The 13,465-nt window shown below is 39.2% G+C and overlaps 2 protein-coding genes across 6 annotated transcripts in view; one reads left to right on the top strand and one right to left on the bottom strand.

Annotated features, from left to right (window-relative positions):
* LOC142323138 (uncharacterized) overlaps window positions 1-13,465 on the top strand; it is a 140,501-nt gene that overhangs the window by 119,076 nt on the left and 7,960 nt on the right. The gene's annotated exons all lie outside the window — the stretch shown is intronic.
* Window positions 10,548-10,880, bottom strand: LOC142324296 (uncharacterized). The gene has a single exon (XM_075365224.1). The coding sequence runs from the start codon at window positions 10,878-10,880 to the stop codon at window positions 10,548-10,550; it is 333 nt and encodes a 110-aa protein (XP_075221339.1).

Genomic DNA, 13,465 nt, shown 5'->3' with positions numbered 1-13,465 from the left:
TGGGAAAATTTGCCTCAACCAAACACCCAGTAGCGCATACATAATGGATGCGGGGTTCACCACCTACTGCAGTGGGATCCACTAAAAAACCACTCCCTCATGTAATGTGTTGCTGCAATTGCCACCAATGGCAACCTCAGGAACATGCGCGTCACGGACACACCTCTCATTCACATTCTATTTACAAAAAAATATATATATACAGGATGATTCAAAGAAACGGGAAATTTTTACAATTAAATAACGTTAATGAAAAATTTTTTTTTAGAAAATGAATTATATTTCATGTAATTGTACAAATGTTGTCATTTTGGGATACATACATTTTAGTTTATTTTTTAAAGATGACATCTTGCAGGTGACCTCCTCTTCTACGTAAACACTCACGAAGTCTCTTCGTTAAATTGTTCATGGTTTGACGTAATATCTCAACTGGAATTTCCGCAATTGCTTCTCGGATCTTTGCCTTCAGTTCTTCCGTTGTAGCAGGTCTACTGTGGAAGACTTTGCTTTTAAGATGACCCCACAAAAAGTAATCGCAAGCTGAGAGATCAGGCGATCTGGGAGGCCATCTAATGTCACCATTTCGTGAAATGACACGTTGTTCAAACAATCGGCGTTCAGCTGCCATCGATATTCGTGCAGTATGTGACATTGCTCCGTCTTGTTGAAACCATGCTGTATTAAGAATTGGTAGAAATCTCTTTTGTTGTTCCACAACAAAGGTTTCAAGCATGGCTACGTAACGAGCCGACGTCACTGTAATCGCAAGACCGTTGTCATCCTCAAAAAAATAAGGGCCTATAACACCGTAAGATGACATAGCACACCGCACGGTCACTTTCTGGCTGTGCAACGGACGCTGGTGTAGCTGCGTAGGATTTTCTTGTGCCCAGTATCTGAAATTTTGCTTGTTAACAAATCCACTGAGGTGGAAATGCGCTTCGTCTGACATCCACAGTTCGTGAACAAACTCTTCGTTATCATTTATCTTCTGAAGCATTACATTACAGAATTGTGCTCGCACAACTGCATCGTTCGGTTTCAGTTCCTGGACGAACTGCAACTTGTACGGATGGTATTGCAAGTACTTCACTAACATTCTTCGAACACTTGAACTATGCGATTGTAAAGATGCTGAGAGACGAAGGATTGACTGATGTGGACTTCGTGTGACAGCATCTTGTAAAGCTTGAACATTCTGTGGTGTACGGACGTTTCGCTCACGGCCTGGAGGTTTTTTTTCATTGCCAAACCAGTTTCCTCAAAATTAGATATCCATGTTTTAATTGCATGTGCTGATGGAACACGGTCGTGCCGTCCCAGAGTAAAATGACAGCGAAATTCTCTACGTGCTCCCTCCACACTGTCATTGTTTTTGTAAAACGCTTTGATAACAAATGCACGTTGCGCACCACTCCAAGGATCCATGACAAGTAAATGGCAGGTTAGGTTAGAGAGGCTAGCGCCACCTATCAAGTGGTACCAATCGCCCATGGCTACCTACACAACTTTCAAAATTTCCCGTTTCTTTGAATCACCCTATATATGTACTACATAACACATTCAGACACCATTTACACTCAACATTTACAATCAATAATATATACAGCTCAGAATACATACACCACAGCTATGCTGGCCTCAGACAACAGGAACATGTCCCGCAGGAGCCATTGGTGACAATAATGCCGAGGCACCACTGCCACCTGCCGCAAAGGCTGGAGTCATCGCTGCCCACAACTGACATCTCCGTTGTCCGCCTCACGGTCCTCCTCTATCAGTTTCTGCTGTAGCACCCTTTTAAATTACCAGGCACATGCAGCCTATCCCTCACTGAAAGAGACCATCAGTCGCATGACTTCCCCCGGCGAGTTCAAATCATCACATGGTATCTCCTGTCTCCATCTGAGGCACACAAAGAAGGTGTGCTCCACCGTAACCACCTCATCACAATACTGGCACAGTTCTGTGCACCTCTTTCCGATCCTGCAAAGGTAGGCCCCGAATGACCCATGACCCGACAACTGCTGAGCTGTCCAGAAGTCCACCTCTCCATCCAGTCTATTGACCCAGGCAGCCACCTCTGGGATCAAGGTGTAGGTGCAGTGCCCCTCCTTCACACTCCGCCACCTCTCCTGCCAGTCAGCCAGCAAGCGGTCGCTCGCCTCCTCTCTACTATCTGTGGCTCTGTCTCTTCTTTCTTTGACCAGCAGGTCCAACGATGGTATAACAGCCACCACCAGTAAGGCATCCAATGATACCACGCAACTCTTTTTGCCAGCCTCCTATATTTGCCATTCAATCTCCAGCCATTTCTCACCACTCCAAAGGCCTCCCACCATATTGGTGCCACATACAAAATCATCGATACCACAGAAGATGCCGGCATTCTACGCTTGATTATCTTAGGACCCCTGGCATTGGCCATAAGCTTCAGCAATGCCGAGGACATTTTTTCCATCTTCATGGCCACTTGCTGCAAGTGAGAAACCCCTTGACCTATGGAGCCACACTCCCAAGTATTTTGCCACTTTGTTTAAAGCAATCATTTCTCCATCAACCTGGACAGCAAAAGGGGGTATTCGCCCCCTCCCCATCATTACTACAATTTCAGTTTTCTTAGCTGACAGTTGCAGCTCCAGCGTCTGAAGCCATAATTTGATCTCAACTGTCCTCATAGCTATCCCCACCACCTTCTCCAGCTCCTTTACCACCACTACTACCACCAAATCATCGGCATATGCCACTAATTGTACTTTCAGTGGCCACTCCTGCCAAAGGAGGTTGTTGTACACCACATTCCTTATGATGGGTCCCAAGATTGATCCCTGTGGCACCCCACACGGCATGGGCATGACAACCTCCTCCCCCTTCACAGACGTGATACTCAAGTTCCTTCTAGTGAGGTACAACTACATCATCCTCAACAAATAAGGTGAAATGCCTCACTTCTCCAACTTCCGCAATATGGCCTCCCCCTCACCGCATTGAATGCATTAGCAACATCCAAGAAAACAACCAGGGGAATCTTTCTCACATTCCTAGACCCCCTGGCCACCGCCTCCACCACTTCTGTCAATTTTTTAACAGCATCCACTGCACTTCTTCCTTTCCAGAGGCCATATTGCTTGTCCGAGAATCCTCCAGTTCTCTCTAACTCCTTTTGCAGTCTGTTTGCCAGAATAATTTCAAAAGGTTTTCCCAGGCTTCCAGTTAGACAAACCGGCCTGTATCTCATTAGGCCGCCCTCTACACCACCTCCCTTAGGGAGGAGAACTACTCTCGCCATCTTCCATGGTGTTGGGAATCTCTCCTTTAACAGGCATTCATTAAATACTTCCAAAAAAGTGATTGAGAAGGCCTACACCAATGCCCTCATTGCCTCTGCAGGCACTCTGTCCATCCATCCCTGAGCTCAACCAGAATGGAGTCGTACCACATACCACAGCTCCTTCGAAGTGATACGCAATATCTCTGTGGTCGCCAACTCCCTCCATCTCAGCATCTCATCTCTCAGAAATAGGGTGTGCATTGTTTCCCAGAGTTGCACCTCAGGAAGCCTGGGAAGTGATCTTCCCAGCCTCTTTGTTACCAATTATGTTATGCCCCAGGGGTTTTCCTCCAGCTGGATACAGATCTCCCTCCATCTATTCCCCTTGGCTTTGTTGATGGTTCTTTGGAGGCTCCTTGCAGAATCTTTCCATTTTGCCATGGCTCTCTCAGTCTCCTGTCGATCCTCTCGTCTTCTTAATCTCGTGAGGATACGTCTTTTGCAAGCGCATATCCTCCGCAGATCGGCAATCTCGTCTGACCACCAACATATCTGCATTGGACACGTCTGCACCTCTCTTCTCTTCAAGGCCAAAGTGAAAGTATCCTGGATGACTTCGTCGATATCAACCTTCTCCTCGTTCTCTTGCTCTGCCTGCACCAATGACTATAAATGCCATCTGTAATCGCTGAAAATCCGAGAACCCAAACATCCATTGCCCAGCTCGTCTTTCTTGACATATCTCTCTATGTCCAGCTACCATCTCAGTATATAGGTTGTCGCTGAAAGTCTCCTGCTCTAGAACCTGCCAGTGCCTGTTGTTGTCATGTCCATAACGAGTGCCAGGTCGAGGACAGATTCCATTGATCCTGTTAAAAAGGTAGGTACATCCAACTCGTGGCACACCATACTCAATGACGCCATCAGCTCTAACAGGAGCCACCTACGCTCATTTAGGGTCTCTCCCCCTAACTCCAGGCTCTTAGCATTAAAGTCCCCAAGCACAACTACTGCACCTGTGTGTACCCTCACAGCCACCACTAAGTCATCCAAAAACTTATGGTAGTGATCCATGCCACTCTTAGGGGAGACATAGTAACTATGTCTCCCCTTAATGGGACAGATTAATGGGTTTGCGTTGGAAAACGCAAACCCATTAATCTGTCAGGTAATAGCCAGTCCCGGCCTCAACACCATTATCACTACACTACCTCCAGTATCCCTGGTCCAGCCAGCCTCCGAAATCACAGCCCAATTTGGTTTTTTTTTGAGCCTGCTAATAGCCCACAGGAGGTCATGGGAGCGTGTACTCCTATTTACCTTAAACCTGTGTTATCTTTAATTTGTAGCACATTGTCCGCTACGTTTGTAATGGCCCTCCACACTACATCTTCTACAAACAACTCTTTCATGGCAACCAGCCTTGATGTGCCCATCCTTGCCGCAATGGAAACATTTCTTAGACCTATCTGGTCCCTTACATGATGCCGCCTTATGGCTCAAATCCCAGCAATGGTAACACCACTCCTGTTCCATGGCCAGGTCCACACGGCAAGACACCAGTCCAAACCGAAGATGCCCTCTCGAATTATCTTTTCAGCCTCTCCACTAGGAACCATCAGAGAAGCCACCTGTGTACTTGAATAAGCAGGCCGCATCTTGATGGCCTGCCTCCTCTCCTCATCCAACTCAATTACCTCTGCTATCGCTCTAGCTACCTCCAGTTTTGTTGTAAGAGCGTCTGTATCTTTTATGTTAATTCTCTGTATTCGCTCTCTTTTACGCAGGGCAACCTTCACTCTGGTAAACCCCTCTTTAATTTTGTCATTAGTTTTTCTGGCCCTTCCGCCTCATCCTTGACTCTTATATGGATATCTTCTCCTTGACCTTTGCATACTGAGAGAATTTCTTGTTCCCCCTCAACTACTCCTTCCTTAACCTCTTTAAGGAGATCCGCAAAGCCCTTTTTTCCTTGTACATTGGTTGCCATCACGATTAACATCTTGGCCTTCTCAGCAGGTACTTTGCTGGTCGATCTCTCCCTATTAGATTTGATCTTCACCACCCTGTCAACATAGATTTTGGTCATTCTATTAGTTCTCCATCTTGCATACTCCAAAAGTTTTCTAGTAATGCGGGATGCATCATCCTCCTCCATGCCGAAGACCACAACATGTTTTGCCTGTAGAAATACGTCTGCCACCCCTTTCCTCAAATGGAGGATGTTTCCCTCCCCGATCGACGAATCAATCACCAGGGTGAACACAGTCCTCTCCAAGTCTTCCCCTTGGAAAATTGTGGCCCTTTCAATACATGCAAGCAGTTGGCCCACCTTCAACTGACCCTTCATTGCCAGGTCCTTAATTCTCGGAGCCATCTTAAAAATCAACTGCGAGAATCTACTTTTAATTTTAGCAAGGTCAAAAACGACCTCCAAGTCTTTCTCCCTTTCTAGGAAAACAATCCTGGAGCTCCATGGTCTTCTTAAACCATTCTCTGCTCCACTTGGATGCCACCAGTACGTCCAAGTCTTCATTTTTAACTCCTTCCTCCAGCTGGCATAGTAGCTCCTTATCTCCAACATCACTTCTCATCTGGCATGCTACCTCCTTCCCCTTCGGTCTGCTCTTGAACGGGTTGGACTCTACAAACTCCCCCACAAGACCTTCACCACTCTTGCCATATCTCTGGCCAGCTCTTTTAGCACCCTGGCCATAGCCAGCATCATAGTCAGCGTGCTTGATTAAGGTTCCACTGACACTAATGAGCTCTTTTATATATTTATAGAGCTCCCCCTGTGGGGTGCCCTCCAGCCTCTTCTCCATCTCTAGATCAACTAGTACATTTTTTGCAGAGCGACTTCTCTTTTTTCTCCTTCCTCTTCTCTTCTGTTGCTGCAGCCTCAGTTAACTCATTTGCCATCGAGCCCCTGGAGCTGCATGCGTACTGAAGCGCCTGCTGTTGCATACTCTGGCTTCTTTTAACCATTTTCCCGGTAATGGAGCTTACACACAATTGCTTACTCAATAGTTTACACTCAGCTATATAATAGTTTACCTATATAAGCTACTAATAGTCTCTATAGTAGTAGTCTGTTATCAAGGAGATAACCAGCTGTTTCTCATTATCACTAAAATTATAATTAATTAAAATTAGTGTACTTCTAAATATGTTAAATATAATCAACGTAGGTAACAGTTAACAATACTTACTCTACACAATAAGAAATAAGATACTTATAGTCCACTGCATTACAAACGCACACACTAACATACAGAGACCAATGACAAGCAATTTTAAACCTTATTGCCAACCGACAATAAAGCTATAAAAAAACAAGAATACTATAAACAAAGGTCGTCCGTTATCCAAACTCTTTATATATATAAAAAACACATCCAAATAATCAACCGCAGTTACAGTCCAATAAAGAAAAACCGCAAAACCCAATCCAAAACTAAACACAGAGCAACACGACTACTCTCGACAAAATCTCCCACTCGACTCTCCATAACATACCTTAGTAATACATCAACTTCGAATAAATTTCTACCACCACAAAGATCAAACCATTTTTTCAGCTCTAGCTTTTGGACTATTGGGCGGGCATCATTTCTTTTATGAAAGCATTCCCAAACATATCATTTGACCAGTACATGCATTGATCTGGCAGATGATTTATGCCCATCAACATAAGAATTGCAAGAAATTTCCTGTTTTAATTCGCATTAGTATCAGTCCATTTAAAAAAATGTTTCTTTCTGGCTTCTTTACTCAAGCATTGATCAGCAAAATTATTAGTTTCAGTAACAATAAAATGTAATATATCATCTGATAAAAACATTGTAAATAGCTCAAATGGATTTTCTGTTGAAATGTCAGATCTTAAGTACTGGTCATCATCTTGAAACTACTGGAAGGAATTCACGTTTTAACCAGTAATAGGTGACCAGTCAGTCCTGTTTATTGTAGCTTCATCTCCACTTGGTTCTGATGTATGAGAGTTATGGGAAGAATACAAATCACTTAATCATGGTTTCCTGATAATCCAGGTCCTCGTCAGTGTTCTCAGAAAAATCGTCATCAGTAGATGGATAAATAGAAATGCTGGGGCTCAGATTAACAGCTGAAGTGCTGGTTTAAGTAGTAATTGCAACATAAACCTGATTACCCGATGTGTACTGGGTTGAGAGGAATCTGCAGGATTATTTCCTGCAAGATTAGATGTTAACTTGACAGATTCATTCAATGTTATCAGTAGACAAATGTGAAGTTGGTATTACAATCAAACTATTTTCAATGTAAGGTTCTTCATCACTTGTTGATGATGATAACTAATTTTGTCATCATCAGTGAATTTCAACTATTACCTATAATTTTTCATTTTGGCATTTTTATTCAGTAAAATGAAAAGAAATTAAAAAAATCACAAAACTAAAGAAACAAACACGTAGACTAATCATGTCTGATAGACAATTACAATTGACATCAAGGTCGCTATTAAACAAAGGTGGTACGCCTAGTATCCCCTAAGTGATATGGTATAAAAAATAGCTGGTGCAGCACACCTGAGTACCAATGCGATTCTTTTGTAGGTCAGAGTGTAACATAGCTATGCCAACAATTCTTTTGGGATAAACTAAATTAAATCACTAATAAATACACTATTTCAAACACATTTTTTGAAAAAACTACAGACATCTGATGGTGGTAGAATCCAGCGACTCTACTATCCAGCCTTACAGATCCAGCCCGGAGGACCATAAAAAGTTTGTTAGATCCCTTGCAATGTGGAGGACCATAAAACCTTTGTGGTAGGTTTTAGAGCGAGTATGAACTGTAGATGACCTATGCATCTATAGTTGAATTGCATACAGATGAATTGAAACAATGCCTTGTTGCTTATTGAATTGTTATTTAATATCTTGTCATCTTGATGTTTCGATAACATATAATTGAACTTTTAACATATAATGTAACAAATATAATTAAACTTAATAACTTATAAGGATACTAATAAAATAAGCGTTCATCCGAACATTAGTATGCGTATCCATCCGGACTGAATGTACAACACGACCGCTCTGGGTCAGATTCTGGCACAAATGAATACAGGTTGCTGCATCATAATGACCACTCCTTGTGGTATTATGACGTAGGACTTCCCTATGACCATAGCTTGCTGAAAAGCCCTAGCCCTTGCTAGGTAGCAGCCGTCACCTTGCTAGGTGACGGCACAAGTGGAACGTAACATACCGCCCACCAATTATAATTTTATAACATTATAAATTAACTTAACATACAAATAAAGTGTGATACATAAAATTAGTTACAAATAAGTTTTAAATTAAAGTTAATTCAACAATACAATGTTGATAAGAGCAAAAATTGAAAGAAAAATAAATTAATGAATGAACAATTACATTAAGATGAAGTTAAATAAGTATTATTGATTGCATTCAGAATGACTCATGTCATGACAATCATTTAAATTTGGAAGAACAATCAATTTGTTAATGGTTCTTTTTATTATTGCATTATTGGTTTTTACATCTGCTAATCTAACGAGTCCATCCTTACCTGGATACACTTCAACAATTATGCCTAATTTCCACATCAGTAGAGGGAGATTAATTTATTTTATTATAATTACATCACCAACACAAATGTTTATATTTGAAGTTTTGCACTTAATTCTCTGTTGCAGAGAATGTAAGTAATCATTAGACCATGCTTTCAAAAAATCCTTTAGTAATTTTTGTATAAGCTGCCACCTAGTAAGTCTATTTATATTAATGCCTGAGAAATCAGGATCAAGTAAAGAAGTTAAAGGAGCAAAGGTTAGAAAATGTCCAGCAGTAAGTGGAGCTGGATCAGAGGAATCAGATGTACACCACCCACCATGACGGATAAGTATTTCCAACATGGAACTGATTTTTTCCGGAGAAAGATCTGACAATATACAATTATTTTTATTTCTTAAATTATAAATGAAACGATGAAAATATGAAGTATGTTTAATGTTCGCCCAAACGAAAAAAATGGCTTTGAAAGTTCTACAGCTTCTGTAGTTTGAAGAGCAGCTGAAAACACATTAGTTTTGCCAGACTTCTTCTCTTCCTTGAGAGAATCTGGCGAAATCATAGAAATGATAGGTTGATTGGATGGCCATGCGTTCTTATCTTCTTTCAGAAAAGACGGATCATTCCACCAAAGTTGTAATGAAGTTAATGCATCTGGCATACAACCACATGACAAGATGTCTGCGGGGTTATCCCTTGAAGAAACATTCTTCCATAAGCATTCCTTAGTTAACTTTTGAATTTTGCAAACTCTATTTGCGATGAATATCTTCCATCTATTAGGAAGCGAAGACAACCAGTAAAGTACTACCTTAGAATCCGACGAAAAATGGATTTAATGAATTGTTATACCTAGAATACACTAAACCTTTTGAATAGAAAAGATAACAGAAGAGCCGCGTTCACCTCCAACCTTGGAATAGAGATTTGCTTGACAGGCGCAACTCTAGACTTTGAACACAATAAGTGGATTCCAACGTGTTCATTGCTAACAACAGATCTGATAGAAAGACAAGCACTATATGCACTACTACTTGCATCACAAAATCCATGCAATTGATAACTCTCACTTAAATTAATTTTAACTAATTTAGGAATCTTAAAATTACTTGTCGATTTGAGTTGAGAATACAGAGAATTCCATTTTTCAGCTAGCAGAGTGGGAAGAACTTCATCCCATTGAAGGTTAGCGCACCATAACTCTTGTATGAACACTTTAAATGAAACGATCGCAGGAGCAAGCAGACCCAAGGGATCGAACAATGAAGAAAAGGAACTTTTGGTGTAAGAAGTATTCTTTGGTTTGATTTGATAAATGAAATTATCACCTCGAGGATTCCAATATAACCCAAGTGTCTTGATATTTTCATCCTTGTCTAATTTGATGAAGGAATTAGAATAGTCAAACATATTAGGCATGTTTGAATGACATTTATGCAGTAAAAGTTCGTATTTGTTAAGCAATAATGAAATATCATTGTACAATTCTTTTAACTGATCAATGCTGTCACAACCAGTGAGCAAATCAACTAAAAATCTTGTTTGAATGATTGGCAAGCTTGAGGAAAGGAGGCTTCATTTTGATTTGAAATTTTAATCAAACATCTAGTTGCTAGAAAACTTGAAGGTTTTAAACCATAAGTAACTGTTTGTAAATTGTATGGAATGATTGATGAGTTGTCTTTATTATATCAGAGGATTCTTTGCAATGTGAAATGTTGAGGATTAATGCGAATTTGTCTGTACATTTTAGGAATGTCTCCTGATAGCACATAGCTATGAATTCTAGAACAAATTATAATCAAAAATAAATCTTGTTTCACTACTGGACCTGTAGGAAGAATTGAATTGAGCGATCGGCCATTTGATGTTTTTGCACTACCATCAAATACTACTCTGGTTTTGGTAGTGGTGGAAGATTCATGAAATACTGCGTGGTGAGGCAGATAAAAGGTTTCAGATGGAACCTTAGAATGAAATGAATCTACAGGTTGCATGTGATCTAATTCTTGATATTCCTTCATGAAATAGAAGTAATTTTCCTTAAGTTTAGCGTTTTTCTGAAATGATATAACAAATTGAAACGATGCCTTGCATTCTCATATGAATCTCCTAAGGCACAGTTTTCCTTATGAGGAAGAGATACAACAAATCTGCCTTGTTGATCACAATAGGTATTTTCAACTAAATGTTTTTTGCAGAAGGATTCCTCCTTAGTCAGTAAGTGATCTTCGATCTCTTCAGATCTCCAAAATGACTTTATTTGAAAGGAAAGTTGTTCATTACTAACAAGAAGTGATATTGAATCTGAATTACTTTTCCGTTTACTAGGCTTAGTAGGGATTTGACCAGAGACTATGAAACCAAGACAAGTTTCTTGAGGTATACTATGATTAGAATTATGAGTTAACTGGACAGGCTTAAGCAAAGAAAGATAATATTGAGCTCCTAGAACATCCACTTGCTCAGGGACATTAAAATTAGGATTGGCAAGAAAAACGTTATCCCAGTCAGTTACGACTACAAAATCATTCGGTAACAAACCTGTAATAGATGGCAGTATATGACATTTCAAGTTAAAATTAAAATTTTCATACCTAGAATTATTATTAAAATGAACACTTAACTTAGACTGAGTAACAACAGTACCAATACCTGATATCAACATTAAGACAGGTTCAGTTTGAAGCCTAAGTTTAGCAGCAAACCCTTCAGTACAAAATGAAATCATCAAAGCAGAATCAAGTTGAATGAGATTACCTTGTTTATCTTTGACATTAACTACCGCTGTTGCAAATAAAAAAGATTTGCTGTTTGGTTCTGATTTTAAGGTACAATGTGAACTAATAGTCGGGGGAGCTTGATTCGGCCTGGAAGATTTATTTGCTGCGACTTGCAGCATTTTATCTAAATGAATCAGTGTATGGTGCTTCTGTGAGCATTTTTTACATTTATGATTACTTTGACGCCTTTTCACAATATACTGTTCATTTCAACAATTAAGACATAATTTTTCCTTTCATTAACATTATAATTTAAAAATTTATCACATTGATACAATTGATGGTTGTTAGTTTTACATAATGCGCACATAAAATTATTAGAATTATTTACATGAAATACATTTTTACCAGAACTAGGTTTCGAATAGTCATATTTTTTGCCGCTAAATCCTACATTAGACGGCTGAGCCTTTTCATTACCTTGATTCGTGTCAGTGGATTCAAGTAGTTTACGCTTACATTCTAAGAAAGATATAAGTTGTTCTAACTTAGAGAATTCATTACCTTGTAATGTTTTTCCCAATCTCTTAAAGTATTTAAATTTATATTTTGAGTAATTAACTGTATTATAATAAATTCTAAATAATCAATATTTAGATTCTTCAATGTATTAATGTTTGATTTAATTTGGTCAATGAATTTAGATAAATTTTCAGAATTTTCCTTTTTTAATGGTTTTAAATTAATAATTTTTAAAGCATGCAATTATTATTATTAGCTGCAATTAGCCTTTTGTTATCATGACAATCTTTAAGTAATTTTATTACAGTTTCATAATTTTCAGACGTTACTGACAAATTTTTTATTACATCTAAAGAATTACCCCTTAAGAAATTTGTAAGGTAGTAAAATTTTTCAACCTCAGGAAATTCTTCGTGGTTGTGAACTAAACTATTAAAAAGATCAAAGAATTTATACCAAGGTCTCAATTTGTATAGGTTTTAACATAATTGGATTAGGTTTATTATTCATTTTATTTAACTCAGGAGATGAAAATTTAATAATAGTTGGAGATTGGAATGCAAGCATTGGAAAAGGCAAGGAAGGAAATATAGTGGGTGAATACGGGCTGGGCAAAAGGAATGAAAGAGAGGACCGACTTATAGAGTTTTGCACGAAGTATAATTTAGTAATTGCCAACACCCAATTTAAAAATCATAATAGAAGAATATACACTTGGAAAAAGCCAGGCGATACTGCAAGGTATCAGATAGATTATATCATGGTTAAGCAAAGATTTAGAAATCGACTCGTTGACTGCAAAACTTACCCTGGAGCAGACATTGATAGCGACCATAATTTGGTGATAATGAAATGTAGATTTGGGTTTAAAAACTGAAGAAAAGGTGTCAGATGAATCGGTGAAATTTAGAGAAGCTTGAGGAAGAGGAGGTAAAGAAGATTTTTGAGGAGGACATCGCAAGAGGTCTGAGTAAAAAAGATCAGGTAGAAAATGTAGAAGAAGAATGGGAGAATGTTAAAAAGGAAATTCTTAAATCAGCAGAAGCAAACTTAGGCGGAATAAAGAGAACTGGTAGAAAACCTTGGGTTTCAGACGATATATTGCAGCTGATGGATGAACGTAGAAAATATAAGAATGCTAGTGATGAAGAAAGTAAAAGGAACTATCGGCAATTAAGAAATGCTATAAACAGGAAGTGCAAACTGTGCAAAAGAAGAGTGGATTAAAGAAAAGTGTTCAGAAGTGGAAAGAGAAATGAACATTGGTAAAATAGACGGAGCATACAGGAAAGTTAAGGAAAATTTTGGGGTACATAAATTAAAATCTAATAATGTGTTAAACAAAGATGGTACACCAATATATA

The sequence above is a fragment of the Lycorma delicatula genome, chromosome 4 (assembly GCF_047948215.1).
Source record: "Lycorma delicatula isolate Av1 chromosome 4, ASM4794821v1, whole genome shotgun sequence".
NCBI lineage: Eukaryota > Metazoa > Arthropoda > Insecta > Hemiptera > Fulgoridae > Lycorma > Lycorma delicatula.
The sequence above is the reverse complement of the archived record's forward strand: the minus strand, read 5'-3'. Positions and strand labels throughout refer to the sequence as shown.

Coding starts and splice junctions, on each gene's coding strand:
- LOC142324296 (XM_075365224.1), bottom strand. CDS start 10,880: ATGAAGGAATATCAAGAATTAGATCACATGCAACCTGTAGATTCATTT.